The following is a 19,461-nucleotide window of genomic DNA, read 5'->3' on the forward strand; positions in this document are numbered from 1 at the left end:
GCATTCCTCCTCTTTAGCCACTAGATAATTTATCTTCCTCTTCCAAGTTATTCTCAAGGAATTGTCTACATACTCTTTCTTTCTATTTTTCAACTTCCCATTCTCTTTCATTTTTGATAAAAATGAATCAAGAGGCTGAGGCTGTAGCTCTGTGGCAGAGCACTTGCCTAGCACATGTGAAGCATTAGGTTCAATCCCTAACACCACATAAAAATAAAGGCATGCTGTCCATCTGCAACTACAAAAATTTTTTTTTTTTTTTTAATGAATCAAGGGCTGGGGTTGTGGCACAGTAGTAAAGCGCTTGCCTGGCATGTGTGAGGCCCTGGGTTTGATCTTCAGCACCACATATAAATAAATAAAGGTCCATTGGCAACTAATTTAAAAAAAATGAATCAAGTATTTGCTCGGTTCATTGCACAGGAACTGCTCTTGCCAATATCACCAAGGACTTTCAGATTACCCAACTGAACTGTAACTTTTTAGTTTTTTTTAAATCAATACTAGGGATTGAACCCAGGGGGGTGCTTTACCACTGAGCTACATCCCTGTTTGTTATTGTTGTTGTTGTTTTAAGACAGGATTTTGCTAAGTTTCCCATGCTGGCCTTAAATTTGCGTCCTCCTGCCTCAGCCTTACAGGTATGCACTACTACACCCACCATTAATCTATGACTAAATAGCACTCAGTACACACCACTCTACACTAACTTTGTTCCTGCCACTTGAATTGGTCCTTTGGTCTCCCTTGCCAGCTTACTTTATCTTATCCTGAATTGTTGATATTCCTTAAGGCTTAGACCTAGGCCCTCTTATACTGCTTGATCCAACCCACTCTTTGGTGCTGGGAATCACATCCAGGACCTTGTACATTCTAGGCAAATGCTCTACTACTGAGCTACATCCCTGGCCCCAAGACCTTTTTAAGTTCGAGACAGGGTTTTGCTATATTGTCCAGACTGTCCTCAAACTTTTGTTCCTCCTGTCTCACCCTCAGGAGTAGCTGGGATTACAGGTGTATGCTTCTGTGCCTGGCTCTCATTTTTCTTTTTTTCTATTTTTTTTTTTTTTTTTTTAATTTTACAACAGAGTCTTGCTTGCTAAATTGCTGAGGCTGGCTCCAAACTTGTGATTCTTCTGTCTCAGCCTTGAGTGGTGGGATTATTGGTGTGTGGCCACCATGCCCAGCCCTGTCAAATTTCTCAATGCTAGGGGTTGGCAGACTACTTTGCATTGACAAGGCCCATGACCTAAGAATGGCTTTTACATTTTTAAATGTTTGGGAAAAAATCAAAAGTATAGTGTTTCATGTGTCAAAAGACAAAAGTATAACAAGTGTAAAGACCTTAATTAGCTCTACTTAGAAATTCTAGAATCAGACACACTTCATTCCCTAAAATAGAATGTGTTCCAATACGCTGACGGTGGTGCTATAGACAGAAAAGGGCTTACAGAATAATAGAAAAATAACTGATTGGTTAACATCAGGTTATTTTTTTGTAAGGATTAAAGCAGAAGGAACTTCATTGTGCCAATTTAAACTGGCCTGTTTGGGAAACTTGGCTTTTATATCTTTCAATGTCTTTCAATGTCTCTGAAGGTCAGATTAGTTTCAAATAGTGATGTAGGACTTTAGTATACTAAAGTAGCTCCATTTTAATGTTTGCGATACTGGAGATCAACCCATCGCCTCAGGGATGTTAGGCAAGCCCTCTATCACTGAGCTATATACCCTCCAGCCCTCCGTTTTGATCTTTAGTCTGGTCTGTTAGGGCCTTATTGCAATAGCTTAGTTTAAAAGGATAGCTTCCTACAATTGTTATTTACTAGATAATACATGAAAATTATATGAAATGCAAATCCAAGTATCCATAGATTTATTGGAATGTAGCCACACCCATTCACTTATATTGCATATTGCTGCTTTCACACTACACAGGAGAGTTGAGTAGTTATGCCCAAGGTACAAACTTAATTTTTTTTCTCCTCAGACACACTTTATCATCACTTAAAAATCAGTAGCAGAACTTATTTACTCTTCGTAAGAAAAGTTTGCCAACCCATGCTCTCTCCCTAGATTCTCTTTCCTCTTGTGGCTTTAATTATCCCATATATACCAACGATTCCCAAAGTAACACCTTCTGACTATATCTCTTATCTAAGGATGACCAGAAATGAACATTCAGCTTACCTGTCATTGCCATTTACATAATTCACCCAGATCTCAGACATGAACACTACCTTAGCCTATCCTGTTGTTAAATGGCACCAATATTCATCAAACTGGTCAAGAGAGAAGAAATCTTTGCCGACTCCTCCTTCAATCACCACATTCAACCTATCACCAAACCCTTCAAAACAAAACCGAAGCCTACCATCTCCACTGCCTTCCAGCCTTTTCCAACACAGCCTCGCCCGTACCTCTCATCCTAGACTACTGGAGTAGCCTCTGAAACGAATCTCTCAAAAACGTAAATAGGCGGAGGCCTGTAATCCCAGAGGCTCGGAAAGCTGAGGCAGGAGGAACCCGAGTCCGAGGCCCTACGCAACTTAGCGATCTGTCCCAAAATAAAATATAAAAAGGGCTGGGGCATGTGGCTCAGTGGTTAAGCGCCCCTAAATTCAATCCCTGGTACCAAAGGGGGGAAAAAAAGTCAAAATCACGCTCAGTAGTACCCTAAACTACTGCATTTCTACCGAAACAGCTGCGTGCTCACCCCCCCAATCTGCCTAAGGTCAGGCGGCTGAGAGTACCAGACCCGCAGACTTCAGGCTTCAGTAAAACTCGCACAGACGTAAGTCACGTCGCCCGGAAGAGACGTAAAGGGGGCGGGGCAGGGTCTCACAAACTGGACCGTGAAGCTTTGCGTTTCCTCTTTCCAGCCGGCGCCGAGCGATGGGTGAGTGTTTCCCTGAGTTGGGGCTGAGAACCGGCGTGACCTCAATCCGGTGCCATCCTTCCCCACGGCGAGTTTAGGACTGGAGGCGCCCCGATCTCTGGTCACAAACAACCGCGAAGGGGGTGGCCCACCGGTTTTAGGCTGCTAAGGGCTGGTGGGGGGGGGGTACTACAGGGGCTCCGGAGTGCAAGCTGCATCAACATGGCTGCCGTGGGAAGGAGCTACGGCTGGGCCGCACGTGTATGATGACACTTCGGTAATGCTGCACATTGCTGACTGAGCAGTGGGGAAGCCAACCTTGGAGAGCTGAGCGTGCGGCCCGCCAGGCGAGTGAGGTCTGGAGCGGCCGAGCCTTCCGCACCGAGCTCCAGCAGCTCAAGCTTCCGCCCCCGTTTCCACACACAGGCATCTCTCGGGACAACTGGCACAAGCGCCGCAAGACTGGGGGCAAGAGAAAGCCCTACCACAAGAAGCGGAAGTATGAGTTGGGACGCCCTGCTGCCAACACTAAGGTAGGTGCGTGCTGGGCCTTGCTGCCTGAAAGGTTGCTTTCCCATGTTACCTAGTCGGATCGCTGGTGGTTGTGAATTTTCTTAGGTTCTGATTTTCTTTGGGACTGGACGGTCTCCCTACCTTTATGTGTTGAATAAATACTAAATGAAAGCATGGCCTCTGGATTCGGTCCCCCCAGTTTACGGTCTGGTAGAGACAGATGCGGGCTGGGATTTGATCAATTCCTGGAAGGGTGGGCATTTCTTGTGATCAGGAGGCTGGTCTTTTTGTTTAGTGGACACTTAATTTTTAGTGCTGGGCCGCAGGTTTTTTTCTTAGGAGGTAACTAGAGTGATGAAAAAAGTATCCTTAGGCGTGGTTGTGGCTGTATTGGTCACCTGTGTGCCACTTGCCAATGGAAGGACTTGTCATAGTTACACTGACAGTTGCCTCCTTTCAATCCAGGTTGCCTTCCCTCACTTGTCTGGCCCTCCTTGATAACCTAGTTCCTGTCTCCTTGTATTCTGCAGATTGGCCCCCGCCGCATACACACTGTCCGAGTGCGAGGAGGCAACAAGAAGTACCGGGCTTTGAGGCTGGATGTGGGGAACTTCTCCTGGGGTTCTGAGTGTGAGTGGGACCCATAAGAAGTGGGTGGGAACTTAGCACTTAAGTCTTGCTAAACTTTTGTAAGTGCTTTTTTATAAGGGATTGCATGCTCTGGAGCAAAGCACTTAGACGTGTCTCCTTGCTGAAAGGCCTTGAGGTAGCAAGAGAGTTTTCTCCAGACTGTTCTGCCCTGGTCTCTTACTCCCATAGCCTGAGGGATTGGGGCTGATTTTTAGAAGGTTAGTTGTCAAACACAGGCCCTAGGAAAATATGGAATTGTGGAGGAGCTGATACCCCATGGCTGGGTGAATTAGAGTTCCCTTCTGCTTCTGCCCTACTTTGGGAGGTAAGGAAAGTCCAGTTAATTGACCCTTGGTTTACATGACTTGATTCTGAATTTCTCTTGTGAGTAGGTTGTACTCGTAAAACAAGGATCATTGATGTTGTCTACAATGCATCCAATAATGAGCTGGTCCGCACCAAGACCCTGGTGAAGAACTGCATCGTGCTCATTGATAGCACACCGTACCGACAGTGGTACGAATCCCACTATGCACTGCCCCTGGGCCGCAAGAAGGGGGCCAAGCTGGTGCGTGCCACTCCTGTATGGGTTAGGGGGAGGGCTGCCTGATTTGAGCCTTCTTGTGATGAAAACTCTGTCCAGTTCTGCTGCTGAAGGGAGAGAGATGAATGCCTTTAGTGCTGAGGAGGGCAGGCATTGGGCTGAAGGAGGCTCTGATGGCTTCTCTGAGCTAAGCCATCTGTGTCCTTTTTATTTAGACTCCTGAGGAGGAAGAAATTTTAAACAAAAAGCGATCAAAGAAAATTCAAAAGAAATACGATGAAAGGAAGAAGAATGCTAAAATCAGCACTCTCCTGGAGGAGCAGTTCCAGCAGGGCAAGCTGCTTGGTGAGATGGCTGTTGGGTTGGGGAAATGGGAGTCACAAAGATGCAGTGTGCCCTCTGCATTTTACCCTTCAGTTGATTTTACTTCACTGCCAGGCATGTTTATCTAGAGGGTTCATCAAAGAAGTTTAATGATAGTAGGACATTGGTATGAAAGTGAAATGTGAAATTGCAGGTAGAAAGGGTATATCCACACATCCTTAAAGCTTGACCTCAGATTTAGGGATATTTTGGTAAGCCCAGGCAGTGAGGGGGCTGTCTCAGTGATGAAAATTTTGTCCAGTTCTGCTACTGACTTTTAAGTGATGATAAAGTGTGTCTGAGGAGACAGTGGGCTTCATGCCTGCCCCCAGGGTCCCAGAACCAACATGGACCTTTTTCAGAGGATTATATAGGTATGTGGGGCCTTTTGTCATTCACTAAGAGCCACATGATCTCTTGCAGCCTGCATTGCATCAAGACCAGGACAGTGTGGCCGAGCAGATGGCTATGTGCTAGAAGGCAAGGAGTTGGAGTTCTATCTAAGGAAAATCAAAGCCCGGAAAGGCAAATGAGTTCTCCCTTCTGTCTTAGCTCGTGTAATAAAAGTGTTTATTGTTCTATGCCCTATGTTCATGTTGTTTGACTATTTGGCTTTTTATTTATTTATTTTTGTACTGGGGATTGAACTCAGGAGTATTGATCCCTGAGCCACATCCACAGCCCTGTTTTGTATTTTATTTAGAGACAGGATCATGCTGAGTTACTTAGGGCCTCACTTAAGTTGCTGAGGCTGGTTTTGAACTTGAGATTCTCCTGCCTCAGCCTTCTAAGCCACTGAGATTATAGGCATGTGCCACCATGCCTGGCTGATTTTCCTGTTTTGAGCAAAACTGATAATGATATGTGGTATGCCCCTCTTCCCACCTTCTATCCTAACCTGGTTCTTCCCACTGTGGAGTCCTCATTGGCCTCTTATATCCCTGAAGGCCCAACTTATTGGACTATGTAGACTCTGACTTTGCATAGTTGGGCCATTGTTTCTCACTGGGTTTCAGTGGAAGCTGTATTGGGGAGTTTTTAAGAAGAAATATGTAAATATATGAATATAATAAGTTGGTATGTTTTCATTGTGGACCTGGATTGTGAGGGTTTGATTGTGTGGGATCAAACTCAGGATCTTGTGCATGCTGACCACATGCAATGAGTTATACCCACAACCAATTTTTAGTTTTGGTAAATGGATGGTCTGGAAACCTTAAAATTGTATTCAGAGTGTTTTCTGCATCGCTGAGAGCAGATTAACCCATTATATCTCAGTGTCGTTCATATATAAATATACGAATATAATAAGTTAGTATGTTTTTGTTGTCTTTTGGACTCTGGTGCTGGGGATCGAACCCAAGGCCTTGTGCTTACTTACAAGGCAAGCACACTGCCGAGGCTGACCTTGAACTTGTGAGTGATCCTCCTGTTTCAGCTTCCCAGGTCACTGGGATTACAGGTATGTGTCACACCTGGCTAAAGGACCTATTTTAAGAGCTGAAGAAGCATAAAATCCAAGTAGTTAATCAGCTTGGCTAAGTTCCAGACTTCTGTGAAAAGATGATTAAAAGGTATATCAGGAGATCAGCCTCTTCTGAGTACTGAAACTGCTTTTGAAGACCAAATAAAAAAACTTACTATTGGCTCTGGTGAGACAAGGCCCTGCTTTCCCAGTGTTCATCTTTGTTCACTACCTTAATATCAGCTGATGTTTACTGAGTTCACATATCAAGCATAGTAAAGCAACACTGAGCATTCCCCCTCCTTTTTCCTTTTGCACAGTAGTGGGGATCTAATGCAGGGCTTCCCACAGGTTAGGCACACACTCTACTGACCTACATTTCCAGGCCTGCTTTATTTTGAGACTCTAGCTAAAGTTACCAGGCATTCCTAGAACTTAGAATCTGTCAGCCTCCCAAGTGGTCAGTATTACAGCTTGGTTCTCCCTCTCTTCTATCTCTAATCCAACAAAAATATCTGTTTTTTTCTAGTCTTAAATTTACCTGCTCACCATCTCCACAGCCTCCATAGATGATGATTCTCACCATAGAGCAAGAATATCTCTGAAACCTAAGAAAAAAACCCAGAAGCCTTCTGAATGAATAGCTATCATTGTAGGGTTCTTAAGTCTCCACGTTACAGATTTGGAAACTGGAGACATGCTTGTAATCTGAGGCAAGAATATCACAAGTTTTAATGCCAGCCTCAGCAACTTAGACCCTGTCCAGAAAATGAAAAGGACTAAAAAGAGCTGGGTCCAACCTTCAGTACCTAAAAATAAATAGATTTGGAAATTGGAAGCAGGTGTAGAACTGTTTAGTATTGCCAGGCCTAGTGGCACACATCTGTAATTCTAACTATTAGGGAGGCTGAGGCAGGAGGTTGGCAACTTCCAAGAGCAGCCTGGGGGCTGGGCTTGTGACTAAGTGAAGGAGTGCTTCCCTGGTGTGTGTGAGGCACTGGGTTCAATCCTTAGCACCACATATAAATACATAAATAAAAGAAAGGTCCATAAACAACTAATAAACATTAAAAAAAATAGCCTGGGCAAATTACAAATTAGCAAGACCCTGCCTCAAAAGGATGGGGATGTAACTAACTGGTAGAGTATTCCTCCTGCTAGAATCTCTAGAATTCAAAAAAGATAAAGAAATGTAGCCAGCGATCAAATCTTCCCCTTTCCCCCACTGAATGCCAGGGCAACTGTACACCCCTAGTGCCTCCCTCCTTTGTCTTCCTCCTTTGTTCTGATAGTAGTTCTTCGGTTGTAAAGGCAAGACAGGTTTGTCATTCACCATCTTTAGGTGGAGGCTAGAGCTTGGAAGGAGCCCAGTTTTATAATTCCAGTCTCCATGGGTCTTATCCACAGGGCCTCTCTCCCCTAACTGAGTGCTCCAGCGTTGCAGGCACACCGTGGAGGTGGACGCGTGATTCTACCCCTTGAAGTGTTCTCCCGTTTGGTTGGGAGGACTGCAGGAACATCCAAATGCTGAGGTCTGGGGTGGTGGGTGGCATGTGACTGCTTCTCATCTGAGTTTAATCCTCCATGGCATATTCCCAAACCCTTATTTCATCTGTATCCTACAGTGCACATGTCAATTCATTTTACACAAATAATGAATATATTCTCCTTGTCAACAAAAACGTCACAAAGTTCCCTGGTGCACATACTGACCACGCCTTCCCAGTGATTTAGGTTGTCAGTGTGAGGAAGTTATATCTTTCCAAACATTCTTTAATGCATGACTCTAAAACTGTCAACCCCAGACCAGCATAGCATCACCTAAAATCTTGTTAGAAATACTACCCTTTTGGGGTGTGGGGGGGTGGTTACCACTGAGCTACGTTACCAGAACTTTATTACTTTTGAGACCGGCTCACTAAGTGGTTTATGGCCTCACTAAATCACTGAGACAAACCTCGAACTTGTGTTCCATCAGGCACTGGGATTACTGCTTGCACCACTGTGTCCAGCTAGAAATGTCATTTGATCTATATACCAAATGAAACGCATCAGAAAAGCTAGGTGTGCCCAGCACCACAAGACTTCCAGTGATGCTGATGCTTCCTCAAGTTTCAAGACCACTGGCTCGGGTCTCGGTTGCCAGGCAAGGAGGAATCTAACTTTTGCACCTGGGCTATAGTCCTCCACACCTGGCCTTTATCCTTCTAGCTTCACCTCACCAAGGACCCATCCTGACTGGCTCTTCCCACCATCTTCTCTTTCAAGGATGGTCCCTAAATTCTGCTCAAGGCCCACAGGAAATGTTGCTCTAAGTGCTGACAGGCAGGACACAGCACTGCAGGAGGGAAGGGGGAGTGGCGGGAGGTAGGGGTGGGACAGGCAGAAGGGTCTCAGGGCTCCAGGGCCTCGTCCCCAGATTCCACTGCCTCCTCTTCAATGCGGCCAGTGGCTTCAGGGTCTACTCCCTCCTCGGTTCGGACACGCAGCAGATGCGGGGTCCTCGGGGCGCCACGCACCCGGCCAAAGTTTCGGAGGCTTATGGCAGGGGAGGGTGCTCCTGCACCCAGGAAGCGGCTCAGCAGCGGGGTTTGTGCTGCAGGCACTGGCCGGGCCAACCCTGGAAACGCCTCCACCTGCAGGCTCTGTTCAGGGTCATCGCTCATGCTATGGCCAGGAGGGTGTACAGGGTGAGACTTGAGGCCAGACTGGACCAGGGGCAGAGTAAGGGGTTGGGTATATTAGTGCTCCAGAGGGTGACTGGGGACCTGGCACCAGCCTGCTGGGTCAAGCAAGTCTGGCCTTGGCCAGCACGGGCCACTTACCGCAGGTTGAAGGTGGACCCCAGGAAAGAAGGTCGTAGTGACTCCGCTGCTGTGGCCACAGTGTAGGGTGGCTGTGGCTGCTCCTCATCCCAGTAGGGGTCCTTCTCCGCAGGGGGCAGGTTTTGGTACATGTCATCTACAGAGAGCAGGGAAACCTGGACCAGAAGAGGGGTGGGCAGCAGGTCACAAGGATCCTCCTCTCCTCCCCACACACAGACTTGAGAGATGACTGGGGGAGGGAACCAAAGAATTGACCCCTCAACCTACTCCCACCTCACCTGCAAGTTTCGGTCTATGAGCTGGTTGGTCTCAAAATCATCATCATCTTCACCAAAGGGGTTGATGATCTGTTCAGCCACCTACAGGATGCAGAGACAATGTCTTTTGGGCTTAGAGCCCCCACTCTACCCCAAACATTGGGTTTGACCCGTGCCCAAGCATGGCCATCTGCAGTGCCCACCTTGAGCCAGCCAGCATAGAAGAAGAACTGCAGCAGTGTGGTAAGAGGCACATACATGTCCAGGTCTCCCAGGGCTGGCGCTGCGTTCTGGCCTGGTTCCCGAGGCTCCTGAGGTTTGGCAGCCCCTGCCTCTGGCTCCACAAACTGGCGGCCAACCAGGGAGAGGGCAAAGAAGGAGTAGACAGCTATGGTCACCACCTGGAGAAGGGAAAGCCAGGCCCAGAGTACGGTGCAGTGGCACACACAAATGCATCCCTGCTCCTGAGACCCTGGGGAGTTTGACTAGTAATGAAACATGCAAAGGGGTGGCAGCACCAGCAGGATAGGGTCACCTTGGTGGGGTGGAGGGAGGCTTTGAAGGTGAGCTCTTGGATATTCAGAGCCTCACTGAACAGAATGGGCCCAGGGAAAGGACCATCTCTTAATTCTCTTCAGGATCTCACACACGGCACAGAACATACGATAGGCATGGGACAGGGGAGGTGAAAGCATTTACTTGGGTGTAGACGAGGGGGATGCTGATCCAGTCGTAGTGGAACAGCATGCTGCACTTGGCACGGTACTTGTTCAGCTCCTGGTGGAACAGCAGGAAGAGGAGGTCAGCAAAGGGGAAGAAGGAAGACTAGGAAGAGAACAGGGAAGCCCAGCACAAAGCAGGCCTGGGCAGACCTGAGGCTGGGCCTGCTTTATGATGTTATTAGACTGGGGTGCCTTTGATGGGAAACAATTTATCAAAGTCCTTGCAAGCACAGGCCATGGAGCTAGAAGGTCTCAGAATGAATCCCAGCTGTGCTAACTAGCTGTGTGATTTGAGCTTTTCTACAGTGTCTGTTCCCTCGTTTGTTAATGGGGCTAAAGGAGCTACTATAGGTATGTACTTCCAAAAGTGTGTGTTACTTAGTTGCAGCCATTCAAGTGTTAAGTACCAAAATTAAAGGCAGGAAGACCAAGGAAGCTGGACCTAGATTAACTCACTTCCAGAAGGAGACAAAGAGCAATGTCATCACGGATTCGCCCATCTCTGCGGGCCTGGGCTGCCAGGTTGGTGAACCAGACGCAAGGGACCCAATACTTGTTGAAGTCGGATTTCAGGCTCTCAAACTTTTTCCTCTCTTCCTGGGACATGAACCCTGTGAAGTGGGTGGGTGCAAGACACATCCTTCGCCACCAGGGGAGGCTGATGGTCCACTATGTGGCTGCCCTCCCTTGTGTACACCGGCTGTCTCATCTCACCAAGCTGGGATCCCCTTCTGGGGATTAGACCTTCCTGGAAAGGCCCTGACTTGAGAATCCCCCGGCCTGACACCTACACCCAGCTGGGATGCCAGGCCCACACAGAGGTCCCACAGACCGCGCACCTGAGTCCACCACGTGCTCCATAGTGGGGAAGCGCTTGAGCACGCGCGTGCTCACCGAGCGCAGCACCAGAACTGATGCCAGGTTGGCATAACGTATAAGAGTGCGGCGGAGCAGGCGGCCGTGCTGGTCCACGCCATGCACGCTGGCTGAGATGACGCACATCAGCTGGTCCGGCAGAGGGATGCTTGTGTACTGGGACCACCAGCGGTTCACCACCAGAGTCACATAGAAACCTGGTGGGCCACCATGAGTAGTGGGGGAAAGAGGGAATCATGGAGGAGCTGGGAGTCAGCGAGCCCTGCCTCCCAAGCCAGAGGGTAAGCCTGCAGCCCCTGAACCACAGCCAGGCTGCTGCAAGCAGGCTCCCGCTTTTGGCTCCAGTGAGCCTTGCCTCTTCCTCTGGTTCTACCACCCTGCTGGGCCAGGCCAGACCAGGAGAAGGAAGAAATGCAAATTTCCAAGGAATTGGGGAAGCGAGAGTATAAGGTCAGGTAATGGTTAACTCTGAGACCCACTTCCCATGAGGGTGAGGAAGGGGCTGTCACCTCTTTCCAGCTCCCCTCAACCCAGAGTGGAGTTGTGAGGCCACAGGTGTCTTGTGCCTGTGTGGAGTGAGGGTCCAGCAAGTGTTAGGCAGGGCCTTGCCCTGGAGAAGCCCTGGACCCAGCCCCCAGTCCCCAGCTCTCAGCTGGTGCCTTCTCCAGCTGGCTCTAAGCTGTGCTGCTCAGAGCTGTCAGCTCAACCCAAAGGTTAGAGACCACAGCCAGGGAAAAATAATGGAGCCTCACCCAGTACAAAGGACAAAGGGATGAGGTCCGCAGAGCGGTTGCAGTATCGGGCCACCTGTGCATACACTTGCCTCTGCTCCTGGGTCAGCAGCAACCTTGGGAAGGTCAAGCGTAGGCCTGGGTTGAAGGGAGGTAGACAGACAGCCTCTGCCCCAACAGGCCATCCCTGAGACCCACCCTCACCTGTAGGCGATGCTGAGCACAGCGTAGAGAGCAACGAAGAGTAGGAACTCCTTGTAGAGGAGCTTGTAGATGCTTCCCCTCCAGCGAAGGAGCAGACTGGAGAAGCCACCAAAGCGTGCTTCTGCCACTTTGAGGGTGTATGAAACCGTCATGGTTCTGGGGCCTGAGGCAGGAGGTCACAGAGCTGTCCTTCTCCTTAGCTTGTGTTTCCGTTAGAAGCTTAGTACCCAGACAACCTCCCTTCACCTCTGGTCCATATACATGTGGGCCTTCAGCCTGTCAGTAGATAAGAGGCCAGAAAGCCACAGAGCACACCTAGCACAACCAACCCATCCTCTGCAGAACCTGTACTCACAGGTGAACCAGAATGGAATAGAGCAAAACAGGCTGAGCTCCGTGCCCCCTCATGCATGAGACTTTCCCAAGCTCTTTTATTTTTTTTTAGGTTCCGGAAATTGAACCCAGGGCCTGGAAATGTTCTGAGCAAGTGCTCTGAGTTACATCCCTGCCCTTTCCCAAGCTCTTCTTCCACCTGCAGGGCTTGGATAATGGATTTTGAGCTTCTGGAGACAATCCCCAACTCCAGCCCAGAACCACCTCTCTTGCTCTGAACTCTGATTATCTGGTCTCCCCAGGCCCAGGGCACTTTCACCCACACATACCTGCCTGCCTGCTGGGAGCAGCAGCCTGTGTAGAGGAAGAACAGCCAGCTTTCACTCTGCACAAATTTAAGTACCTGCTAGGACTGAGGTTGTCATTGATGGATTGAAGAATCATCTAGCTTCCCCCGGTCCTGGGAACTGGGTGAATCTCCCTACCCCTGCAGGGCTGGGCTGGCCTTTGAGAAGCAGAAGTACCATTTGCATTGACCCTATCGCTCACACAAATGACACCATGTCCTTCAAGCCAGGATGACAGGGATCACTGTCCCATGCTCCAGGTGAGAAGACAGGAGCAGAATAAACTGTTATAATACCAACTATGGACTAAGGGACAGGTACTAACTATACCAAGAGCACTACCATGTCACTCTTTCATGGAACTCTCATCACAACCCTACAAACAAAGCAGGAACCATCCTCATTTCAAAGATAAGACTCCAAGAGGTAAATGACAGCAAGCATATATGTTAGAGATAGAATTCAAAACCAGAAGTGACAGACTTTAAAGACTAGAAGTAGCCCAACTAGGCCTAGACAAGGACTTGAACTCCAGGACTAGTGTCCAGTGCTAGGGTTCTGAGGGTCCTGGCCAGGATTTTCCCTATTTCCCCACAGGACTGACAAGGTCACAGATCTAGGAACTCAGTACCAGAATGCAGACCCCTTTAAGTCCTGTGTCCTACCTCCTGACTCCCAGAGTCTGGAGTGACCACTTTCAGAGCAAAGCTATTGGTGCTTTGCAAGAAGCAAAAAGGCCTACCTAGTTGGCAGTTTTTCCATTTTCATGTAGATTTTTTTTTTTTTTTCCAGTACTGGAGGTTGAACACAGAGTTGCTCTACCACTAAGCTCCATCCCCAGCCTTTTGATTTTTCTTTATGATCTTTATTTTTGGTACTGGGGATCAAACCCCAGGGCACTTTACCACTGATCTACCAGTCTTTTTTAAGTTTTTTTACTTTGAGATAGGATCTCGCTAAGTTGCTTAGGGCCCTGTTGAGTTGCTGAAGTTGGCCTTGAACTTATGATCTTCCTACCTCAGCCTCCGAAGTTGATGGAATTACGGGCACACACCACCGCACCTAGCTTATTTTTCATTTTAAGATAAGATTTCACTAAATTGCCAAGGCTGGCCTCCAACTTGCAGTCCTCGGGCTGGTGTGGACATGTGAATTTTTAATATATATGCCAAGATATAAACATTAATACAAGTCAAAATGGTTCAGTGAACAAGTTTCAGGAGTTCATAACAGTTGTATTAAAAAAAAAAAAAAAAACTTTTCCTGAACAATGCCAGCATTTGGATTAAAAAAAAAAATATTTAGATGTTGATCTTTACTTTTATTCATTTATTTATATGTGGCTCTGAGAATTAAACCCAGTGCCTCACACATGCTAGGCAAGCACTCTACCACTGAGCCACAACCCCAGCCCAATTTTTTTTTTTTTTTAAACAGTACTGGGAGCCAGGCACGGTGGCATACACCTGCAATCCCAGCAGCTCCAGAGGCTGAGACAGGAGGATCACAAGTTTGAAGCCAGCCTCAGCAAAAGCGAGGTACTAAGGAACTCAGTGAAACCCTCTCTCTAAATAAAATACAAAATAGGACTGGGGATGTGGCTCAATGGTTGAGTGCCCCTAACTTCAATCCCTGGTCCCCCCCCAAAAAAAACAGTACTGGGGATTGAACCCAGGGGTGCTCTACCACTAAGCTCCATCCCTAGTCCTTTTTATTTTTTCAATCTTTATTTGTTCTTTTCACTTACACATGACAGTAGAAACCATTTTGACATATTACAAGCTTCGAATCTATCTTATTCTAATTAGGATCCCAGTCTTTGGATGTACACAATGGTGAGATTCACTGTGGTGTATTCATATATGTACACAGGAAAGTCATGTTAGATTAATTCTGCTGTCTTTCCCCTTCTCATCCCCCTCTCTTCCCTTCACTCCTCTTTGTATAATCTACTGAACTTCTATTCTTCCCTTCCTCCCTTTTTATTTTTTGAGACAGGTTGTTGCTCCATTGCCCAGGCAGGCCTAGAACTTGCCATCCCCCTGTCTCAGCCTCCTGAGTTGCTGGAATTAGAGATGTGCACCACTGTGCCCAGCCAGCATTTGGGTTTTTAAAAAACAAATTTATTGCCCCATGCATGCCTGTAATCTCAGCTACTAGGGAGGCTAATACAGGATAGTAAGATCGAGACCAGCCTGGCCAACTTCACAACACCCTAAAAATGAAAAGAAGGACTGGGGATGTAGCTCAGTGGTAAAGCATCCCTGGATTCAATCCCCAGTACCACAAAAATCATCATCCTTGTCACCCCCACCATCATCATCATCATCATCTTATTGAAGGCAACTAAATGGTGTTTGTAGCATTTTATCACAGAGTCCCTCCATTCACTATGCTTTTCTAAGTTGTTCCATGTGTTTTAAGTATGTGTTGTTTGTCTTCTAAACTGTTCTTGTAAGTTTACTATTATTATTTATTTATGTTTATTTAGAGACAGGGTCTCACTAAGTTGCTTAGGGCCTCACTAAACTGCTGAGGCTGGTCTTGAACTTGCAATCCTCCTACCTCAGCTTCCTGAGCTGCTGGGATTAAAGGTGTGTGCCACCATGCCCAGCTGTTAATTTCTTATTAAAATACATTATACTGCCAGGTGTGGTGATGCACACCTATAATCCTAGCTACTCGGCAGGTTGAGGCAGGAGGATCACAAATTTAAGGCCAGCCTTGGCAATTTAGTGAAACCCTTTCTCAAAATAAAAAAGGGCTAGAGATAGAGTTTAGAGGGAGAGCACCAGTTCAATCCCTGGCACTGCAAAAACATAAAAACAAATAATAATTACAAAAAAAGATCCAAGCCTTGAGAGCTACTTAGCAGCTTAGCCTACTCTGCTCTCTCGGTGTCACCTTTGCTTTCAATAAACCTCTGCCTTGCCAAAAACAAATGAAAAAGATCCAGTTCTAAGAAGCCTCTGGAGAACCAGCCAAGCTCCTTCCCCAAATCACTCCTCAAAGCCCTCAGGTTTTCCCCCTTGCAGCAGTCACTCCAGGCCCCCCAGACAGGATTGGATCTGATTCATCTCAGGAAAGTCAGGGAAGACTTGAAACCCAGCTAGATTCTTTTTCTCTTTCTTCCCTTCCTTTGTAACAATGGTCTGCTTCATGCTTTGAATATAAATAACCCTTGCTGCTTGGTACCAGGAATTGAATCCAGTGGTGCTAACCACTGAGTCGCATTCCCAGGCCTTTTTATTTTTTTATTTGAAGACAGGACCTTGCTAAATTGTTGAGACTGGCCTTGAACTTGCAATTCTCCTGCCTCAGCCTCCTGAATCCCTGGGATCACAGATATGCACCCCCAGGCCTGACTGTGATTTATTTTTAAAATGGACATGTTTCTTTCTCCCTCCTGCCCCCTCACTAATCTGGGAGGGAGGCTGAATGGAAACAGGATTACCTTTCTTCCCCATCCTAGGCAGAGTTACCTGTTATTGAGCACACACCCACTACAAGAATGAAATAATTCTGACTTCAAAATGGTACCAGAAGGGTTGTAGCTCAAAGGCAGAGCACTTGCCTCATGTGTGAGGCACTGGGTTCCAGTCTTAGCACTGCATTAAAACAAACAATAAAGGCGTGTGGTCCATCTACGAATCCAAAAACTTAGAAAAAGATGGCACCAGAAGATCTAAAAAATCGCTATCTCCCAAGTTAACAAGTGAACTACAACTCCAAACAGGGAATAATTGGAATGTGACCTTTTTTAAAACTACCTATTTACAGGCAGTGGCACTCATCTGTAATCCCAGTGGCTGGGGAGGCTGAGGCAGGAGGATCACAAGTTCAAAGCCAGCCTCAGCAACTTAGTCTGTTGACTAACCCTGTCTCAAAATAAAAAATAAAAAGGGCTGGGGATGCAGTTCAGGAGTTAAGCATCCCTGGGTTCGATCCTTGGTACCTAAATAAATAAATAATAAAAATAAAACTTTCCTGTTCTCCATGATGGGCAGAATCATATCTTCTGGGACAGGAATTCCTTGTGCTTTTCCTTTGCTAGCAAAGTAATAAGACTTCTTCTTTTTTCTCAAAACCATGTCCTTATTGGATTGACATCAGGGACAAAGATGGAGCTTTTGGTAACATCTTCATCCCTCCCTTCTTTCTCTTTTTCTCCCTGTTTTAATATGAAAGACATCTGGATTCCCATTCTCATCCTCCCCTGCCTCTTTAGGTGAGATTTCCCTGGTGAGCCAAAGTCTGGAAACTGTCATGACCTGACTGGAGTTGGGCCCTCCTTCCAGGTCCAAGATGAGAAGTCACTGAATAAAGAACAGATCTACGAGAAAGACCAGTACCTCATCCATCTCAGTCACAGAGCCCCTTCCCAAGCTCTAATCTGTGATTTCCCTACAGGCTAGGGACGGAGCTCAGGCGTAGAGTGCTTGCCTAACATGCGCAAGGCCCTGGGCTTGATCTCCAGCATGAAAGAAAGGAAGGAGTGAAGGAAGGAAGGAGGGAAGAGAGGGAGGGAAGGAAGGGGAGAAGGAAGGAAGGAGAAAGGAAAAGAAAAAGAAAGAAAGATAGAAAGAAAAGAAAGCAAGCAAGCTAGCTTTCTGGACCGCTTACCACTCAAAGATGTTCTAATACTTGGGAAGCCAGGCCCAGGGTCTCTCTGACAGCTTTCTCCAAGGCAACTCCTGCCCCCATCCTCAGCCCTCACACTTCTGCCTGTTACTAGCACTCTGGTCTGTGAATTTCCCACAGATCTAGGATGAAGGTACATGACCTAAAGTGTCTGTCCCAGGAAGGGACTGTCACCAGACCTACCCTGCCTCTCCCTCCTGAGTCACATATCTCCCTTCCCACTGCCCAGGTACCCTTCCCCTGGTTTATGATCCAGGAGAGGGAACCATTTAACCTGTAAATCACTTTGCCCCACCCTGCTTGTCAACCTCCTGTACTATCTCCCTTCCTGCTTTTCCTGCCCTCCAGTGCACCCTCCTCCTCATAGTTAACTTGGATGTATGCTGTACACTTAGTACTACAGTGTCTGCAGCTAGGCTTCACCATGGTCACCAAGGTTACCAAGCATCATGACTTTTTTTTTTTTTTTTTTTTTTTGCGGTGCTGGGAATTGCACTCAGGGCCTTGTACTTGCGAGGCAAGCACTCTACCAACTGAGCCATATCCCTAGTCTACATCATGCCATTGAGTGAACCACTTCTGTGCTTAATTTTTCCATGGTGAAATGGGGATAATACCTATCTCATCGAGTTGTTGTGAATATTAAGTGAGTTAATTGTATAAACTGCTCAGAATAGCACAGGAGAAGCACGAAGTATACTCTAGCAATTAGCACATGCTTTAGTTTTTGGCTGTAGCACTCTCCAAAGAACCCTGAAATCTTATTGCTGAATCCTCCAGAGTCCTAACCTCACTTGATATCTCTCATTCTTGGAAGACTGTCCTCTCTTGGCCTCTGACCTGACAATGTCAAGAGACTCCTAGCAGCCAAAGGGACAGGGATATAGGACATGTGCCTAGCAGGGCAGCAGATCTGACAGAATTCTCTGGGGAATGGAGACCCCAAGAGTTTAGGAAAAGCTCAGTTGGGGGCTGGGGATGTAGCTCAGTGGTAGAGTCCTTGCCTAGCAAGCACAAGATCCTGGGTTCAATCCCCATCAGTGCAAGACAAACCCCTCAGTTTTGACAAGCCGTAGGTTATGAGAATCTTGGGGGAGGAGAAGGGGTACTAGCAAGAGGAACAGGGAGCAGTGAGGGAGGAGGACAGTTGCAAAGACAGGGAATGAATGACCCCAGAAAAAGGGCAACTGAATAGTGGAGCCAGACAAACTTGGGTTCAGAACTTGACTCTGCCCCTGGGGAGCTGTAGATGACCTTGGGAAAAGTGTTTATGAAATCCTCCATAAATTTACAATGAGCAATCAACAAATAAGATAAATACCATTTCACAAATGGTGCCTTTTGGCCATCTTCCAGTAATTCTCTGGAAACAAAAGAGACACCCGTGCATGTTGCACTGAATTTCTCCTTTAGAAAACATGGAGTCATTCCTTTGCTCACAGACATACAAGAATTATAGGGGCTGCGGTTGGAGCACCCCTATAATCCCAGCAACTCAGAAGGCTGAGGTGGAAGGATCACAAATTCAAGGACAGTCCCAGCAATTTAGCCTCAAAATAAACAATAAAAAAGGTTGGGAATGCAGTTCAGTGGTAAAGCACCACTGGATTCAATCTCCAGGAAAGAAGAAAGAAAGAGAGAGAGAGAGAGAGAGAAGAAAGAAAGAAAGAAAGAAAGAAAGAAAGAGAAAGAAAGAAGAGAGAGGAATGTCCCACATATGTTACCATGGCAAAACTGAAAGGGTCAACAAAGCACCCAGCATGCTGTTGGTATTGTAAATAATTAAGTTAAGGGCAAGATTTTATTTTATTTTATTTTTTTTAACAGTAAGATTCTTGGCAAGAAAATTAAGGCACATATTGAGCATATTAAGCTCTGTAAGTGCCAAGACAGTTTCCTGAAACATGTGAAGGAAAATGACCAGAAAAGAAGGAAACTAAAGAGAAAGGTACCTGGGTGCAGCTGAAGTGCCAGCCTGCTCCGCCCAGAGAAGAGTGCTTTGTGAGAACCAAAGGAAAGGAACCTGAGATGCTGCAACCTGTTCCCCATGATTTCATGGCACAAGAATGCAAGAATAATTTTAAAAAGACCCCTGGACTGGGCTGGGGATATAGCTCAGTTGGTAGAGTGCT

The 19,461-nt window shown here is 46.9% G+C and overlaps 2 protein-coding genes across 2 annotated transcripts; one reads left to right on the plus strand and one right to left on the minus strand.

The window, feature by feature from the left end:
• The first annotated feature begins 2,854 nt into the window (after positions 1-2,854).
• Positions 2,855-5,516, plus strand: RPS8 (ribosomal protein S8). Its single transcript, XM_079152464.1, has 6 exons — positions 2,855-2,899; positions 3,305-3,411; positions 3,922-4,021; positions 4,414-4,589; positions 4,781-4,910; positions 5,352-5,516. The coding sequence occupies exons 1-6, from the start codon at positions 2,896-2,898 to the stop codon at positions 5,459-5,461; spliced, it is 627 nt and encodes a 208-aa protein (XP_079008590.1). The 5' UTR covers positions 2,855-2,895; the 3' UTR covers positions 5,462-5,516.
• Positions 5,517-8,267: 2,751 nt separating this feature from the next.
• On the minus strand, positions 8,268-12,389 carry BEST4 (bestrophin 4). Its single transcript, XM_079116146.1, has 9 exons — positions 12,009-12,389; positions 11,826-11,920; positions 11,037-11,270; positions 10,654-10,808; positions 10,175-10,252; positions 9,679-9,876; positions 9,497-9,577; positions 9,219-9,373; positions 8,268-9,060 (listed from the first exon to the last, which is right to left on the minus strand). The coding sequence occupies exons 1-9, from the start codon at positions 12,158-12,160 to the stop codon at positions 8,787-8,789; spliced, it is 1,422 nt and encodes a 473-aa protein (XP_078972272.1). The 5' UTR covers positions 12,161-12,389; the 3' UTR covers positions 8,268-8,786.
• Positions 12,390-19,461: the final 7,072 nt, after the last annotated feature.

Source organism: Sciurus vulgaris (assembly GCF_902686455.1).
Source record: "Sciurus vulgaris genome assembly, chromosome: 1".
Classification (NCBI taxonomy): domain Eukaryota; kingdom Metazoa; phylum Chordata; class Mammalia; order Rodentia; family Sciuridae; genus Sciurus; species Sciurus vulgaris.